This window comes from Phoenix dactylifera, chromosome 12 (assembly GCF_051530095.1).
Source record: "Phoenix dactylifera cultivar Ajwa chromosome 12, Ajwa_hap1_PhDact_Kaust_v1.1, whole genome shotgun sequence".
NCBI lineage: Eukaryota > Viridiplantae > Streptophyta > Magnoliopsida > Arecales > Arecaceae > Phoenix > Phoenix dactylifera.
In genome coordinates this window covers 26,784,021-26,802,929 of record NC_143201.1, presented here as the reverse complement: position 1 = coordinate 26,802,929, position 18,909 = coordinate 26,784,021, and the positions used below count along the sequence as shown (strand labels likewise).

At 38.7% G+C, this 18,909-nt stretch overlaps 1 protein-coding gene across 2 annotated transcripts; it reads left to right on the top strand.

Annotated features, from left to right (window-relative positions):
- The first annotated feature begins 1,160 nt into the window (after positions 1 to 1,160).
- LOC103702402 (mannosyl-oligosaccharide 1,2-alpha-mannosidase MNS3-like) lies at positions 1,161 to 17,782 on the top strand. Of its 2 annotated transcripts, none has more exons than XM_008784870.6 (6): positions 1,161 to 1,478; positions 11,002 to 11,975; positions 13,645 to 13,906; positions 16,413 to 16,610; positions 16,748 to 16,896; positions 16,981 to 17,782. In XM_008784870.6, exons 1-6 carry the CDS (start codon positions 1,398 to 1,400, stop codon positions 17,219 to 17,221), a joined length of 1,905 nt encoding a protein of 634 aa, XP_008783092.1. In that variant the 5' UTR covers positions 1,161 to 1,397; the 3' UTR covers positions 17,222 to 17,782. The 2 variants fall into 2 exon arrangements, 1 of the variants encoding a protein (XP_008783092.1); XR_015972454.2 differs by having other exon boundaries at positions 1,186 to 1,478; positions 16,716 to 16,896.
- Positions 17,783 to 18,909: the final 1,127 nt, after the last annotated feature.

Below are 18,909 nucleotides of genomic sequence, written 5' to 3'. Positions count from 1 at the left end.
GGATTCGACAAGAGCAAGCTGTGCCTTCTGTCCAAATCACGCCATGTGCCAGCCTCGGAGATCGGCCCACATTGGAAGAGTAGCGGAAAGGATTGTGCCTTATAAGGAGGGGCCACCCCTTTCCTTCCAGAGGGCCCTTTTAAGAAGGACAAAGCCGCGAGGAAAATATTGCCCATTAAGAGCTGCACACGACACGCGTCGCGCGATACGTACGCACTTTCCTAATGCGGACAATACCTCTAGTCGGGACGCGTCACTTTTCTGCTCTAACAGATGGCCCTAGAGTAAGGGCCCTGCCGAAACTTCCTCGCACGAATCCTTCTCGCTAGGGGGATAGTGTTGGGGGGCAAATGAGGGACCTGTGACTTTAGTCCCACATTGAAAGAGTAGCGGAAAGGATTGTACCTTATAAGGAGGGTAAGGAGGGGTCGTCCCTTTCCTTCCGGAGGGCCCTTTCAAGAAGGACAAAGCCATGAGGGGAATATTGCCCATTAAGAGCTGCACACGACACGTGCCGCGCAATACGTACGGACTTTTCTAAAGCGGACAATACCTCTGGTCAGGATGCAGTCACTTTTCCACTTTAACAATTTATAAAGAATTTAAAGCTCAAACTAGTTTGTTTGAGTTCATCTCAAATGATTCTATCTAGAATCCGAAGTGACTATTAAATTGGACCGAGACTTGGAAATGTATTAATGACATTATATAATCTTGTGAGATATTATTTTCTAAAAATAGCACGTAAGGACTGCCTTGCAACTTCTTTTTTACAATTATCAGAAAGCATAATCCATCCTATGCTTTTTGACCTGAATATAAAAAGTCCATTCGTCCACAAAAAAAAAAAGAGAGTCAAAAACCTAAGATCCATATCTACATATATAGTATGCAGCTTGGAGGTACAACTCTATTCGCAAACATCTTATTTTCAACCCTTTTTTTTTAAGACTTCATGTCTAATTTGTTACCACTAAATACGATTCTTTTTTTAATTATTATTAAGGTGGAGCTGTTCGCTTAAGCAGCCGATCAATCCCCAGGAATTCCACCGAGAGTTCATATACACGTGTCAGTCGTCAATTGGGTAGGACAACGTGTCCCGATTTGCGACCGTTAACGGACAACTGCCAGCCGCCCATCGCTCCCTCTCCCACTCTCTTGGTCCGGCCGCGATCGAAGTCTGGAGCGACAGAAATCGGGCTCCGATACGCGGTCTTTTCCCCGGGTTGACTCCAACTCCGAAACGCTATAAAGCGGTCCGACCCGCTGCTCCCCCTTTTCTCCGGTTCTCCCTCCCAGTGCCCCGTTCTTGCTCCCTAGATCTCGTCGAGAAGCGATACTAGGGGCGAAGAAAAGACGAGGAGTAGAAACCCTAATTCCTCACACCAGCGGACATGTCGACCAGGCCTTTACCTTATTCGATGCAAGACGTCGATTACGACAATGCCAAGTTCCGCCACCGATCCCCATTCAAGGTTCCCTTCCCTCCTCCGTTTCCAAGTTCTTGATTGCCCTCTTCTTTTTTGATTCTTTTTTCTTTATTCTCTTTTTGCAATGCGATAGTTGTGAGCTAATATAATTTCATGCGAATTGAAGGGCTTCACGTGTTCTTGGTTTACAATTCTGTGGATTTTTGTGGTTTGATGGGCTTGTTTTGGCGTTTTATTTCGAATTTGGGTCATTTGCTTGTCAGAAAGAAGTTTTGATCGCAGTTTAATTGTTGTTATGTTCTTGATCGAGATGACTTGACATGGCTGGTGGATCTGATTCTTTAGCTGGATTCCTTTTCTGTTACGTGAGCTTTGGAGTGAAAGGTCAAGAAAGCTGATTGATATTTGTTTTGCAAAACATCGTTTGTTCATGTCGTTCTTGATCCAAGAAGAAAAGAAAAGAGATATAGGTTAACTTTTTCCCTTATTCCTTTGTTTCTCGTCAGTCTTTTTTCTGAGAGAAGATTCTGAGTTGAATCTTTACTCACCCTTCATGTTAATTCTTTATGTAGAAAAGGCAAACAATCACCATCTTGGTGTTCTCTATAGCTATTGCCATTCACTCTGCTTTATGATTGCATATTTATTAGATTCACCTAAGAAATAGTCATCTAGAAGTAGGCCCTTGACTAAGGCTGAGTTAGGTCTCCTTATTGCTTTCAAATTTAAGACTATTTCTTTTTGTTGGGTCTTAAGCAAGCCAAAGAATTTCTAATTGATGACCATTTTCTTACTGCTTTTAGATACATGGGCATAAAAGTCTAAAATCAATTGCTTGACCTATCGCCTAGGATCTCTACTTAACTTAAGGAGATGAAGGGATTGTGGTGTAGCCTGCAGGGAACTAAAAGACTAGGTAAGATTATGATGCATATCATTTACGCCCGGTCTAGACGCTCATGCAGTGGAAGTTATTACCTGCTCCAGTCCTCATAATGTTTCCTTCTCTTGCCTTAACTTTTCTATTCTCTACCTTGCTGGAGCTGTGTTATGGACATGGCACCTAAACATCCAAACAGGGCCTTAAGGTTTTAAAAAAGAAGTTGATACAAAGTAACAAGTCCTTTAATTCCCTTAATCAGTGTTCTTGATCAAGATGGATTTGCACCATTTTCTACCACTTGTTTGAAAATTCATTTACTTTCTTTTTCAGGTTTATGACTTATATGCTCTGTATCCTAATTCAAAGGAAACACCAACTATTAAAATATCATCAACTAGATAATTTTCAAATCTTTGTTAGATGGGCCTGTGTTCCATTCTCAAAGTAGAGTTTGTTATGTGCATAGCAGCATATGATCAAATGACTTCAAACCACACTCACGAAGGGACCACACTCACGAAGGGCAGATTTCGAGTGTCAGTCATGTTGTGCATGTAAATTCACCACGACATTGTATCTGTCCCATCCTCTTAGATTCAAAAACTCAGTTGTGGTTCCTCAAATAGGCCCATTAAGCTTCAGTTTTAGTAATATTTGCACTTTCAACATTTTTGTTTGAGTTCTGGAGTTTCAGCCAAGAATATAGAGAACTCAAAAATGTTAAAGCATTAGAAAAAATATATAGCATAAAGATAAACAAAAACAATTCAAGCATATGCATTAGATAGTGTTCTAGATACAATGCTTTTGATCTCTATGTATATAGTTTTGATAGTTTCCGGTAAGAACTACATATATATAATAAAAGATATGAAAACATTAAAGTTTTTATTTCACTTTTTTTTTTTGGTGAGAGAAAGCATTTTCATGCCTCGTGTTTCACGCCATTCCAAAGTATAAATATCATTAAATTTTTCAATAATAATTTGAAACATGTCAATCTTAAGGTCGACAAATGTATGAGTCTTTGAGGTGTGGATTGTGAATCTTCTCCATAAACAAATAAGGTGTAAATCATATTTTCATGAATAATTGCATGATTTTCTCTTTGAAAGTTTTGTCGTGGATAAAAAAAAATACTTACACAAAGATATTTGATGCACAAATCTGTAGGCGAAAGGTTAATGGATACGCTAAGAACTCACTGTTGTTTTGAACTTGAAACCCTACAAAGGTGATTTGAGCTCAAATCTTACAAATAAAAGTGCAAATCTTGCATGTTTACTATTTGAGAGGTTGAATCTATTTGATTAATCTTGTTTCTTTCTCATTGTTGATTTTTCAAAATCAAAACATTTTTTTTTGTGTTGGTCATGCAATTTCAATCATAACTTTAAACAATGGCATTTTTTATATTAATCATATCAATACAATTGCTGCTTTTACTCAATCTACAATAGGGCTGGAAGTGGCGCAGATTGACCTCACCCACACCTCTGCCTAAGCTCGGGTATCAGGTTGGAACAAAGCCCTAAAAAACTTTTGGAGGTCAAGCCCAAGCTTGACCTAAGCCTGAGGCCAAGTTTAGCTTGAAGCTTTAACGAGCCCTACCCAACTAAGCCCATAAGGCCGAGCCTAACCAGAATGAATCCTTCCCCTACCACCACCATGAACCCTGGCCCTAATCCTAACATAGTCCTCACCCTAATCGTTATTCTCCTCTCTTCATCCTTTTCAATCCGAGAACATCCAATAATCAAGAAAGTAGATGAGGAGAATAGAGAGTTCAGAGAGCCTCTTGATGGAGGCCAAGGGTTGGACGCTGGAGAGGGACTTTGCTAGTTGAGGTCATCAAAGCGGGAGGTCTCATTGGCGGTGATGGAGGCAGTGTTGACTTAGTGGTGAATGTCAGAGCGAGATTGGATGATCACTACTTCGATGTCTTCTTTTTATAGTGGCTTTGTTACGAGGGCCTGACCAGGCTTGATGGGTATTCGGTGACCTGATGCTAGCAAAAGTCATAGGTCCCATTGCTATAGACATTATGGCGTTGTGGCTGGTTGGGGGAGGGATAGATTCGAGGGGCGGAGAGGATTTTAAGGGGGCTAATTGGTAAAAGAGAAGGATGGATAAGGCTATTAGGGTTGTTTTTTGTAATGGGGAGGGATCAAATGATGTCTTTGGGTGTATCATCTCCCTCCATTGCCGACATCAATCTGTCTTTATCTACCAGATAGCCTCATCTTCCCTCCCTCCTCGAATAATCCATCATCCTCGAGAAGGAGGAAAGAGAAGACCCCAATGGGGCATCAATGCAGGTTTTGGGAAAGGAGTAATCAAAAGGGAATAGGGAGGGAGAGGGTGAAAGAAAGGAGTTGGAGGGGAACGAAGAGTCGGGGAGGGGAATGGGGAGGGAGAGGGTGAGGAGTGGGAGGGGAATGGGGCGCTCAAAGAGAGAGGATGCACACCACACTAAGAGAGAAGAGGGGTAGGGAAATGGGAAAACCTAACTATAAATAGATTCGATGGTGGGGCCATGTTGGATTGGGTTAAAGATCCTTGTTGGCCGAAGGTCTTGGTTAAGTCGGCACAAAAATCGGGCCTGGTTCAAGCTAGGTATTGGGCTTGGCCTTCAGATCACGCCTGGGTTCACTTGAACTCAGCCCAAAATTTGATTAGGCCCCATTCTTAGATCCAAGCCCAACTCAGACTTTCTTGGCCAGGTCCAAAATCCGACCCGAAGCTAGTCCACACGATGGTCCTCAAGCCATCCTGAGCCCATTTCTAGCCCTAATCTGCACTCAATGTGGTAAAATATGTGCTTGCTCCTTGGGTGGTACAATATACCTGTGCTTCAAGGCACTTTGCCTGTCTTAAAGCCAAGGTTCTTTGTTTATGCTTTTATTCTTAGCTGCATATTATTCATTATTTTTCTTATATAAAAGGTTTGTTGATTGCATTAGTAATGTTCATTTAGCATTTCAAGTGTAGATCAAATGGAATATGACGGACTTTTAATAAGACATATTAACTAGCTACAATGTAATCGATAATTTAACATCTTTATATTCACAACATGCATAGTCTTACTGCCTTCTTTAGTATAAAGCAGCAAGTCGATGTATCATAATTTGGGAAATTTTTCCATGCAACTTGTCTAGATAATTGAGATTTTATTGCTATGCTTATCAATAATCACATGCTGGTTCCATAATCACCAATGAAGGATGACCTGGAGTGACATATTTGGCAGCTACTAGTTATTTATTGTATTCTTGAGTAGAGTCACGAGAAGAATTTATTTCTTAAATTTTATTGTTATAATTAAAAACAATATTTATCTTTTGATCTTGATATACTTTATAAGAAGTCATTCATGAAACACTGAAGCCTTTTATATGACTTAAGAAATGGTATATCAAGAGGCCTAGAACAATTTTATATGACTTAGGTGATGATATATCAAGAGGCCTAGAAATGATCACACCTTGCTTGGGACAGTGGGATATTTTGGGTTTTTGAGGGAGGTAGGGGTGAAAGTGAACTAGATAATATCTGTTTGGATCTGCTTTTAAATCCGAATCTATTCGGATATAGATAAAATTTGAGCATCCAACTAATATCCATGTCCATATCTATATCCGTAAAAAAATATGGATATGTGATCCATATCCGAGTATCCAATTCTATTTGTAATCCTATTTAATCTTATATAGCACTCATGAACTTTTAAAGAAATGAATGATATATTAACATGTTATTAACTTGATTTACTTTCTACTTAATAATATCTTTGACTTTATGGTCATAAAGTTTAATTATTTGACTTAATCCACATTTTTATCCGTACTTTTAATCTCCAACATGTACCAACCATTTAAAACAATTACGGATATGAATTTTTGCATCCTACTAACATTTGTACCCATATTTATATTTGTAAAAAAAAAAATATGGATATGGGTGTACTAATAACTGATCTTTATTGATCCGTTTTCAGCCGTAGAGGGAGGTTGTCGCCTTATGTAGCACACCATCATTAAAAAGGTTTCTTGTTTGACCATGTATTGCATATGCATGTTGTATGAGAAAACCATAGCCCATTCTTAAGCTCGTCATTGGTTGTTGATTCAAAATCTATACTGCTTCAGATTATGTTAATTCAATTTTAATCTTGTGAAAATGATGGTTAGGTTTGCTTCTTGACAAAATGGATTTGTCATTGACCTCCTTAAACAAAATGAGTTTGACTGTTTTGACATGAAAGCACTTGTATCGACACTTTCACATAACCTAGGGCATTAGATCTAATATCAATTGGCACATGAAAGCATAGTTTCATAAAGACATCTGTTAACAAGGAGAAGATAATCCATGATTTTTACCCAAAAATTGCTACATATGTTATAAAAAAAGTAAGGAACATGTTGGTGCTTTAAGCCTTGGGTAACTATCATGTTGAATGCAAACTTATGTATATGTAGGCTAGTCCTGAGACAGGTTTAAGTCACTTGCTCCTTAAGTTTTAGCGGATTGTGACTGGATCTACTATATCTAATGGTATGTGTGCAGTGAGGTATGTCCTAGTCACGCCATATTCTATTAGCTAGAAATGATATTATTGACTATGTTGAAGTAATTAGTGTATTGGTAAAAGACTTTTCATTCAAAGAAGAGGGAGTTATTCATGGTATTGACTATTAAGAATCAAATTCATCATGCTTACATAAAGGTTAGTTATTGGTAAAAACTTTTAGTCATGGTCTGCCTTGGACTTGTTGGAGCCAGAACTTTTCTTCCTTTTTTTGTGTGTGTGTGTGTGTGGAGAGAGGGGGGGGGGGGGGCTTGACAATTATTTAGTAACAGATGATTTATTTAAAGAAATCTTATATATAACAAAAACTGTACCTTTCATAATATAAATATCTAAAATGAATTACTAGGCTTATCAACTATGCATAAGTAGGATGGTAATGCTTATTTTAATTATTAAACTGATACTTCTCCCTTTAAATTTAAAGATTGTGCTCTAGGAACTGAAAATATTGAGGAAAAAAACTTAAAAGGTAGTAATACGAGAGATGAATATCATGGATAAGCAAGTCCGAAAACTTAAAAATGATTTTTTAAATGTAAAAAAAGAAAAATATCATTCAAAACTACCACAGGAAAAAATGTGCATATGGTCAAAAAAATTAAGAAGTACAAAACAAAGTTATAAGCAGCCAGATGAAAGTGATAGGATAAATGATCTGTTATCATATGATACATGCCTTAGTTGCTAACTCAAGATTATTTGAATCTTATATGTTGCAAAATAATCTTCACTTCTTTCCCTTCTTTATGGAGAGAGGGAGATGTGGGGTGTCTAGAGAGATTTTAGGTGGACAGTTTTATGGAAACAATAACCAATAGTTAATTCAGTTCTCTTTCTTTATTTAGTAGGGGCGAGAGATAGAGGGTGGGTAAGAGAGATGTGAGAGGCCTGGAGAGATATCATAGGGGTTTGTCTTTAGTGGAAATAAATGGATAGGGATTGAAGAGAGAGAAAGGATAGGGATATGGACAAACCAATTGCACTAAAGGGAGTAGAGAAGTTAAACTAATGTGTTCACCTTTCCTGCTTTTTTTATTTGCATAGAAAAATAAGGCCAGGATTTTGGGGACTAGAGATTCTAGTTCTTGTGTGATAGAAGGGGAGGCTGGTTTGTCTGGGCCAAAGACTTTGGGGTGTTGCCCTTTATAGCCAAATAGGAAGTTTCCAATGTGCATGTCACAATTTTATCTTCACAGAGGGTTCTTGGGTCATCACCAATAAAATCATGGTTGGGAGCATGCAAAGAAGGAATTGCAGTATTAGTATATGCACAGGAATACAGAATTTATGCGGGTATGCAAAAATAGTAATCTTCTGGAGTGATTAGTTATCAAGATTAAAGATTATGTCATCTTTCTCAAGTTTCTTCAGATCTTTCTATTGGTTGAAACCATTGCACTCATGTTATGAAAGCTGTTGGTAGTAGGCTTCTTGAATTCGCTCAAATCACTTTTCAGGATGAACAAAGATGCATTAAATCAGCTTAGAGTGTATTGGAGAAACAAAAAAGGTTTTATAGACTACAAGGATATCATATCTTCTTCATTTGGGAGAAAAAAAACATAATTAGTGACCACCAGCATCCTCCTGTTCCCACACTAATTATTAGTCTATTCTGATTCCTTATCTGAATGCTACCTTAAAACTCATTTGCTCTCATGCTTCCTTCACGGTCCCTCTCTTTTCTCCTGTGCCTATCCAGTTAAATTTTAATTGCACCAATGAACCTCAACATTATTTCTGCTATTACTTGTTTCTTCAACCCAACCTCTCCACTCGCACACTGTTCTCTTCTCTCTGTAACTAATCTCCAGTTAGCCTGATCCTATTATCAGTTCAAATTACACTCTTCTGTACATGATGCCTAGAGAATGAATAGGTTGGTAATAAATATATGGTTCAAATTTCTTCCTTGTTTATTACCCTGTTTGTTTATTTTTTCTCCCTTCTCAATCAGTTCAATTTGACCTGGCATGTCCAAGGTTCACAATGTCACAAGAATCCAGTGTAGTTATATCAACCTCATTAGCTTTGATATGCTATTATCTTTGAAATAACAAAAGATTGAAAAATTTACTTATACTCCACAGAATTCACAATGTTGATTTTTTTTTTTTTTTTTTTTGTGCAACGGCGGCTCATACCCTGCGGGTATGAATACGGCCAACAAAATCAGAAGCAAGTAAATCTAAAAGAGACTCCGGCACAGTGTCGGGCTCCCGCACAGTAAAGCCACCAGAATGGTGAGCCGCATAGGAAGCGACCCAATCGGCTGCACAATTCGCTTTCCTGTAGACGTGTGTAGCCTGATGGGTTCCACACGCCTGCAAAAGTCCGCGAATATCCATGAGTAACGGTCTACCCTCACCTGCACGACCTCAACCCCTAATCCAATCAATCACAGTGGCTGAGTCGCCCTCAAGAATGACCTGGTCGGCATGCAATATCCGTCTCGCATAAGATATGCCCTCCCATGCGGCTCGGAGCTCCGCACATACCACCGATGCATCGAAGATCCGCTGCCCCCCCAGTGCCACTAACCTGGCATCATGATCACGGATAACGAAGCCTGCACCTCCACCACTACCGTCAGCTGCCAAACTGCCATCAAAATTCACCTTCAGGAAGCCAGGGGGTGGGGGTACCCAGGATACGAAGCAGATGGGCGCTACAAGAGCGGTCGGGGTACCCCAGATGTCCCTGGCCAACCTGGAAGGTGACCTAATAGCAGTGCTAAAAAACTCCTCTGCATGCAAAAAGGCCCTGGCCACCACCGCCCCCGGGGACGAGCTGCGACCCTCAAAGACTCGTACATTCCTGTCTAACCAGGAGTGGTAAGCCAGATATGCAACACGAGTCCCTCTCTCCTCCACCCCGGGTCCTGCCCCTGGGAACTCCAGGAAACGGATGAGCTCGGCTATGGACGACCATCTCTGCCCCGGGTCATAGGCGATCCCTGCAGACCTCCAAATCTGAACAGCCCGCGGGCACTCGACTAGCACATGATAGATAGACTCCTCCACCTCCGGACAGACAACACAATCTGCAGCTATCCGTACTCCCCGTCGCATCAGAACACTCCTAGTGGGTAGGCAACCCCATGCTACCTTCCACAGGAATAGTGCGATGCGTGGATGAACACGTAGTCTTCAGATCCAGGCACCATCAAAATGTCGGGTCCCCACTCCTCCTCTCCACTGCGCTATATCGCGGGAGCTCACTATCGTCCTCCCGGACAAACTCCATATCCTCCTGTCCACTGCCATCCCCATCGGGATCGGTAAGGCCAACACTCTATCTGCCAACTGATCATCAAAAACCCGTCTAACGAGGTCTGCATCCCAACTCTGCTCCCCCTGGACAAACAAAGCACTCAGTGTGCGCCCCTCCAGCCACCCGTGATCCATCAGTGTGGGCCAATCCTGCAATCTGCCCTCCGATAGCCATCTATCCTCTAGGATACTGATAGTCCGGCCGTCCCCGATCTCCCATCGGATCATAGGCAGCACCCCCAGGGTACGAGTACATATCTCTCTCCAAATAAAGGAAGATCCACGTCCGGCTCTGAATGTATCCGAAGTAATGGGGTCACCATACTTCGCTCTCAGCAAGGAAGCCTTGTGGTCAAATTTATATAACCAGTCTTCCTCTGCAACTTGCATTTCAGCTTAGCAAATAAGAAATATGTAGTTTCAACTGATACTGATTACTGAATGGAAGTAAAGATGTCCCATCCCTGTAATGGTTTTTTCGTTCTTCTGCTATTATAAGAAGAAATCAATTTTGGTCTGTTTAAAATGTCTGCCAGATGTACTGCCTTTCTTGCAATGTTGTCTTTTCCCCCTTCTCATTCCAATAGCATGAGCATCCCAAACTCATCTTGTCATCTACCACCTTCATAATCTTTTTATAGCAATAGGATATAGAATGATGCTTTGATGATAAGTTCCTATGCCTGCCTTTTTCCTTCTGGATGATAACTCAGTTATTGATTACTAATCACATCTGAGATGACATTTATAACAGTTAATGTATCATATTATGAGTTGAATCTAAGATTCTTTGTATGTATTGTTTCTTTTCTGTAGGTGATTACTCAGGCATTGGTTACTAGCAGTATCAGATATGACTGCGGAAGATGCAGCATAGGAAAATTTTTAGGGCTATTGATGATTGTTGGGTTAACATACTTAATGGTAGGACATAAAGTTTCCAATCATTCTCCGCCTAGTGAACTTTTGGATGGATTGGTGGTTGGGGAAGATAAGCTTTCCAAGGGAGTTGTCCATACAATTGCAAGATCTTGGAGAAAACCTCCTCGGCTTCCTCCTCAACTTCCTCCTGCTGAAGTGCGTAATGATACTTCTAATTTTGATCAAAAGAAGCTATATCCCATGTCTGAATGGATATCTAGGCAACAAAAGGTTAAAGAGACATTTCACCATGCTTGGTCTGGCTATAGATCCTATGCAATGGGTTATGATGAACTTATGCCCTTGAGTCATAGAGGAATTGATGGTTTGGGAGGTCTAGGCGCAACCATCATAGATTCCTTAGATACAGCCATGATTATGGGTGCTGATGACATTGTTTCTGAAGCAGGGATGTGGATAGAAAAACACCTTACTGAAAGAATCAATACAAAAGGGCAGGTCAATTTATTTGAAACTACCATTCGTGTTTTAGGGGGCCTTCTCAGCGCTTATCATTTAAGTGGGGGTGAACATGGCACCTTGGAAGACAGTGGAATATCCGTGACTCTTGAAGGAGCTAAGCCAGAGGTGTTCTTAGAAATAGCAAAGAATTTGGCTGACAGGCTGTTATCTGCTTTTACTTCAAGTCCAACATCAATTCCTTTCAGTGATGTCATTCTTCATGATAGTACAGCCCATCCTTCTCCTGATGGCATGAGCAGTACTTCAGAAGTTTCAACCTTGCAACTTGAGTTTAACTACCTCAGCAAAATTTCAGGTGATCCAAAATATGGTTCAGAGGCAATGAAGGTATTGGAACATTTAAGGACACTTCCCAAGGTGGAAGGTCTGGTGCCTATTTACATCAGGTAAATGATTTCTGTTCAACTTGTAATCTGCAGTTCTGTTCCTTTGAATTTCTTTTCTCTTTAGCAAATGATAGCATTCATCATATTTTATTTTTGACAAGTTTTTATCCTGGTCTGACCTAGTTACTATTAAGAATTATGTCATGAAGTCATGCACACGACTGCTTTATAGTGTAATTCAAAGTGAAGTTGACCAGACCTTCATTATGCGCTTAAGGACAATGTACTAACAGCCTTTGCTAGTTTTTTCCGTAGTTATCTTGGATGTACTTCACTGGAGCAATTCTTGTTTTTCATTTATATTTTCTGATAACACAAGTCCCAAATAAATTTGTGAGTAGGAGAATGTTTTTTAAGACGCGGTTTGATGCTTCGTTTGAATGCCTCATTTTTGTTTGTTTCAAAACTTCAAATGTAGAAAAATGGGAAATGTCATAGTAATATGAATCAAATTCGTTTTGATTGTAATCCTTTTTCCTTGGAATTTTCTGCTATGAAGCATGGACACATATATGCAATATGAACACAAAAATGATGTGGATACATGAAAACAAGAAATCTTGAAAAAATACGATACAGTATGGGTGGGATACAGCAGTAGAATGAATACACATGCATAAGTACATGCTTACATGTAGAAAAGCATCCATAAAAATATGATGGTTATTACAATAACATACTCCATTCTTCATACAATTAGATCAGCATCCACAAACTTTATGATTTAGTTATTGTTTAAGTCCACATTGTACATGATTGTTCTTATAAATGCTTGCTCTTTAATTATAATATTCTCTGGACAGTCTTTAACAACTTGAAGCAGTGCTATTGCTATTATCCCTACCTCACCATCAGGTTTGTTCATGTCAGAGACTCCATTGAAATCATGTAAACTTCGTTGTACCTGATACAATTTTGTTGAGTAATAGCTATTATGGCCCTTCATAGGTTTTGCGGAGGTCCAAGGAAGACTTACATAAAGTGACACAGAGCTTATCTTTCTCAAATCTAGGAAATTAACAAAGATATCATACTAAGAAGAACTAAAGCCCAAAATTTCACATAACAGCATGGAAGATAACTGAAGAATTTGATGAGTTATTAAGGGAGAATCATTGTTTTTAAGTGTAATTCCATACTTTTTGGATATGAGCTTCAGCACTTGGTTAGACCATTACAAGTTGGATGAAATTGCAGCTGAAGAATGGAGCAATGAGCTTAAAGACAAACATGCCAGGAATACGTTTGATTGCATCTAATAAATAATGCTTCATGTTACATGGGATAAATTTGACATATAAACAACTTAACTGATTTTATTGCTAAATTTTTTGGTTGAATTTTGTAATTCCTATATATCGTATTATTTCCTGATAAATTTTACTGTGCATGCTGGGAATGTGTGCCTTTTCTTGAATCTTTTAACCAAACATGTTTGTCTATTTGTTTGGCAGATTTTCAATATCCTAATAAATTTGTCCTTCAAAGAATGAGGATTAATATTTCTTATGAACTTCTTAATTAATTTAGCTGCTATAATCTTTGGCTAAATTTCTGTTTCTTATATATGTTATTCTTTTCCAACTCTTTGTCCTATTGTTAATGACTTTCTTACCAATATATGCAATTTATGAAACACATTATGGTCCTTATTCTTTTGTGACCACAGTCCCCAATCTGGTCAATTTAATGGAGAGAACATTCGGCTCGGATCTCGTGGTGACAGTTACTATGAGTACTTAATTAAAGTGTGGATTCAACAAAAAACTGGTCGCAATAGCCAGCTAAAGTATCTATATGAGATGTATACAGAAGCAATGAAAGGGGTCAGACATCTTCTTGTTCGGAAATCCATACCCAAAGGGCTGGTTTTTGTTGGGGAGCTGCCCTATGGATCTAATGGTGGCTTCAGTGCCAAAATGGATCACCTGGTATGTAACACATCTTAGCATGTTGGTGGTTAAAAACTAAAAAGAAACTTGTTTTCTTTGGGAACATTTTATCTCTTGCAATTACATGACCTTTCTTCAGTCCTTTATGTAGACAACTGCAGCTGGACACAAAGTTGCTGATAAGCTTTATGAAAAGCTTTTTTTAACAAAATGTTATTGTATATTATCATGAGAGCTATGATCTTTCATTCATATTAAGAGCTTCCATGTCAGTTTGCAAAAGTGGAATGCTACATCCAACTTTTTTCAGAAAACAGTTAATATGTCCTGATATTCTGCCAGAACCATAAATAAGTCTATGCTTTGCACTTTCATGATCTCAAACATGGTCAAGGATATCCATGGTGAAAGGGCCAATAAATTAGTTCTCATACCGCATGTGATCCACGCTGGAACCTATTCATTAATGCGATATTTTCAAATCTTTGTTGAAAGCATGAATACATACTTGTTATTGTTAAGGCATGGAAGGTTAAGTGGAGTTCATTGTCTCTTGATATATCATCTTCTTATGATTACTATTCATTTGTAGACATGTTTCTGATGTCGCAGACATATAAGGGTCGTCTGAAAAAAAATGGCTCTGTTTTGACCAGTCACAATTTCTAAGGTCATCAAACGTAGAAAAATTTAGATATAGATCTTTGAATGAGATTCTCAAAGGCAACAACTGCATTAGAAGACCATTTAGTTCATGCTTAATTATGGCATGAATTTGCAAGAGAGGATAGATGGGATTGTAGGCATAAAGGTTGATGCATTAGAAGTAAAGATGCACGAAAGAAGCTTACTGGAAAAAAGCTGCAGGAAGCACAAACAGGAACTTTGTCATATTGAGGTGTAGCAAGAGAACATGGATTGATACAATTGATAGGAGGCAAGGAGTGAAAAGAGAATCTAACTGGGTTAAAATATAAAATCAAATTAATTATCAAATTAAGAATGAAATCTAACTGTCAAATATCTGACCCAATAGAAAAGTGAAGAGAGTCCTTGTGCTTTCCAAATTATGCTAAAGAATCAAAGATGATAAACACCCGACAGGATGTACTAAGGGATGAGGTAACAGCTGCTAGTGTACCAAAACAGAACACAGCAAGGTGAAATAAGCTGCTTAAAATGACTGGTTAGAATATCCACAAGTTCAAATACCTAAGAACATGGTTCGTCATCTCAGTACCGGACCCCGTACTGGTGCCACACAAGCACAATGTCGGTACTGTATGATATAGTTTTTTTGGCGTACCGAGTGTCGGTACGCCACCCGTACCAGTTACCGGTACCAAAACGGTACAGTACAGTATGCTCCATACCATATGGTTTGGGCCGGTAAGGTGTACCTTGCTCAAGAATATACAAAATGCCAAAGAAAACTATTCTTTAATTTTCCGAGTGAAATTAAGCCAACAATAATTGTACTGAAACAAAATCAGATTGACCTGATAGAGCGTTGATTTGCTGAAGCCAATGCTAAATGAAAAGCCCTGGGCTTCTAGAAGATGATGTGATAGATAAAGAGTGAAGCAAAATAGTCTTTCTTAGCTGCTTTGGCCTTTTTGTCATGGAGGAAAGCTGGAAAATTGATTCTGGCACTCTTCACCATAAGAGAAAGAAATTAGTCTAATTCCTGGCTCCAAGGGAGGCTCATCCTCCAGATCTGAACTCCTTTGGGAAAACTAAGCCATGACATTATCAATTTGTATGATTCTAAAGAATTTGTTCAGTGGCTAGTTAATCAGATTTTTGTGATGCCATCACCCCTCCTTTCCCACAACATATGCAAACATGCATGCTACTGTTGCCACTAGCTTGTAGGTATATTCTTAGGAGATCTTGGTAGGAGCCTCTTAAGCACATGACCAGGTGCACATTTAATCTGATAGTAGGCATTGCTCTAGATACCACAAAGTTTCAAAATTCCATTTTCAATTTTCTGTACCAGAAATAATATTGTTTTACAATCGTCAGTTCTGTTATGGTGGGTTTTGTTAAATTGCTGGATCTGATGGAATATAGTTGAAGAAAATAAGCGGACGAAGATGCCCGGACTAAGCAAATTCTTGCTGTCATGTGCAATCTGTGGTTGCCTACATTTCAGTTGTCGTTTATGAATTATGTAAGTAAACATTACTTAAAAATTCAGTTCTGATGAGAAGTCAATTCCTCAACACTTTGATATTTCTATTTCATATGGTATATTGGTATAAATTGAGTAGCATTTAAGCAACTACAGAATATGCTCCCAAATGCGCACTTAATTTAGTTCATAAATAACTTATATTTAATCTGATTATCTGCAACCCTGTATAATGCAGAATCTTGTGTTTTTTGGACTTTGGAGGTCTAGTTTTTATGCTTTTATCATACGCTTGCCCTTTTGGCATCAGGAAACTGCTTTATCAGAATTTTTTGTCGAGCTTCTATGATCACAATCTTTATGTAATTTCATCTTTTATATGGAGTTGCATCTACTGCCATTTTGCAGGTGTGTTTCCTTCCAGGCACCCTTGCACTTGGTGCAACCAAAGGTATCACAAAGAAAAAGGCAGTTGAAGGTAATTTGTTAACTGCAGAAGACTTGGAGAATCTAAAGCTTGCTGAAGATCTGGCAAAAACATGCTTTGAAATGTATTCTGTGACTTCTACTGGTCTTGCTCCTGAAATTGTTTATTTCCATATTGAGGTGAGTTTGTTATCCAATTGAAGGGATGTTATTGGTATTTGAAAATGAATAGTCAATTCTTTTCAAATTGTGGATCCTTTTGCATTCTTTTTTTTGGCCATGCAGATGGTCAATTGAGCGTTTCATTTTTAAACCAGGGTGGTTCTGAAGGGGGACCTGGTGGTGGTAACAAAAGCTCCGAGTATGTAAATGATATAATCATCAAACACAATGATCGTCATAATCTTTTGCGCCCAGAAACTGTGGAATCATTATTTGTGCTGTATCGTATTACTGAAGATCCAAAGTAAGGTTTACAACTCTCTTTGTGTTGCTACGCGTCTTGTTTGTATTTTTTGTTGTTTGACATCTGCATATGGAACATGAACAGATACCGCGAATGGGGCTGGCAGATCTTTGAGGCCTTTGAAAAATATACAAAGGTGGATTCTGGAGGTTATACTTGTTTGGATGATGTCACAACAACACCCCCTCGGAAAAGAGACAAGATGGAGACTTTCTTCTTGGGGGAAACATTGAAGTATTTATATTTGTTGTTTGGAGACAATAATGTTCTTCCTCTGGATAAGTTTGTATTCAACACAGAAGCCCATCCTTTTCCACTTAACTGATCTACAGACTAGCCTTAATACTCCAACAATCATTCTGAGTATATCTTGACAATGCAAGCTTGAGGAAACTCTATTATCTTGCGTTGTGAGGAAAGTCAGCCATTGTCTTATTGATTGCCAAAATTATTGACATCTGTGTGCTTGTCAGAGTTGTGGCACGGGATTTTTGGCACTGGAGAGGTTGTGGGATATGTTCTGACATCAAATCCCCCCCGCATGAATGTATGTTACAAGCAGACATCGAGGAAGTGATCGTCTACAAAATCAATTTTGATTTTCTAGTTTCTGCATCATACAAAGGCTCACTTATTCGATATCTACATTCAAAGTTCCATGCAACATTGTTAAATCTGGGTTATCATTGAGTTCAGTCAAAGCAAACAAAATCATCACTTATTAGGTACTGGATTTCCATGGTTTATTGTGAACCAAGCGGTCAGATGTAATTACTATATGAGTTTGCTGTTTGATTATTGGAGGTATTGAAATCTAGATACCTAGGTTACTTGTTGGAAGTGATGACAAATATTGATTTGGAAATATGTGATACTCTTTTGACAATTTCTCATGCATAGATCAAGGCTTACATTTTGCCTGTGGGTATTGCTCTAACCTGTCTTGAATAGCCAGGTCAGATTACTATGGTGAGCTTGAACAATTCTCATATCTCAAGAAACAATAGATGTTCCCCATCTCGAACTACTGTAATATCATCTGCTTCCGCATTATCTTGATTGGCCACTTTTGTAGTATGATGCCCGGCAAACTTCTGACCTGCATGTTTTCAAGATAGAGAGACAACCATCTAAGGATAACTCTGGGTAAGACTGAGACAGGATTTTTGTTAACATACAGTTATTACTCCTAGTTTAAGGTTTAGATTCTTTCTTGGGGATGAGATTTTATCTGCTTGATTCTGGTGGTATATATTCTGTTTTTCATGTGATTGTAAATTTAGCATTGAACTATGTAAACATAATCCTCCAGTTTAGTTTATAGGTTTATCATCATATATTATTGCCAAAATAAATAAGCAATATTACCAGCAATTCTGAACAGTTTACCCAGAGTACCAGGTAAATTTATCAGCTTTCCAAATTGTTGTCTTGAACTTTGCGACTTCTGAGAATGCATATGAATGGTGACTCTTTTGTCGATCATTTTTATGTGATTGCTATCAATTGAATTGCTGCCTCTCTTGTAACATGTAGGAAATCTTGAGTGCATGAATCGCTGGCTCCTTTTGCAAATTGCTTGGATTGTATTGGTTCTGCTCTTGTTATTTGTTTTTTTTTTAATTTGATGATCCTTATGAATTAAGTCCTGTCCAACCCCTAGCACCAGGGATATCCATGTTTGCTTCTTGCTCAGCTAATAACTTGACCACTTCAAAGTGGTTGTTCTGAATAGCCCTATGAAAGGCTGTTCTGCCATCTGCATTTGTTGCATTTGCATATTTCAGGGCTCTTTAATCATGTCCAGATTGCTATTCTCTGCTGCCTTGCACAGCAGGATTCCTGTGTCTGTTGATTTCATTATTGGTTGTTTCTGGACCTGATTTCCTTGGCATTGAGAAGAGAAGTTCTCATATTCTCTGATTGGTCCTCCATCAAACCTTTCATTGACTAATCTTGGATCTTTGTGCTACACTCCAGGAGAAAAGCTTTCATGAAGCATCACTTCTGCAA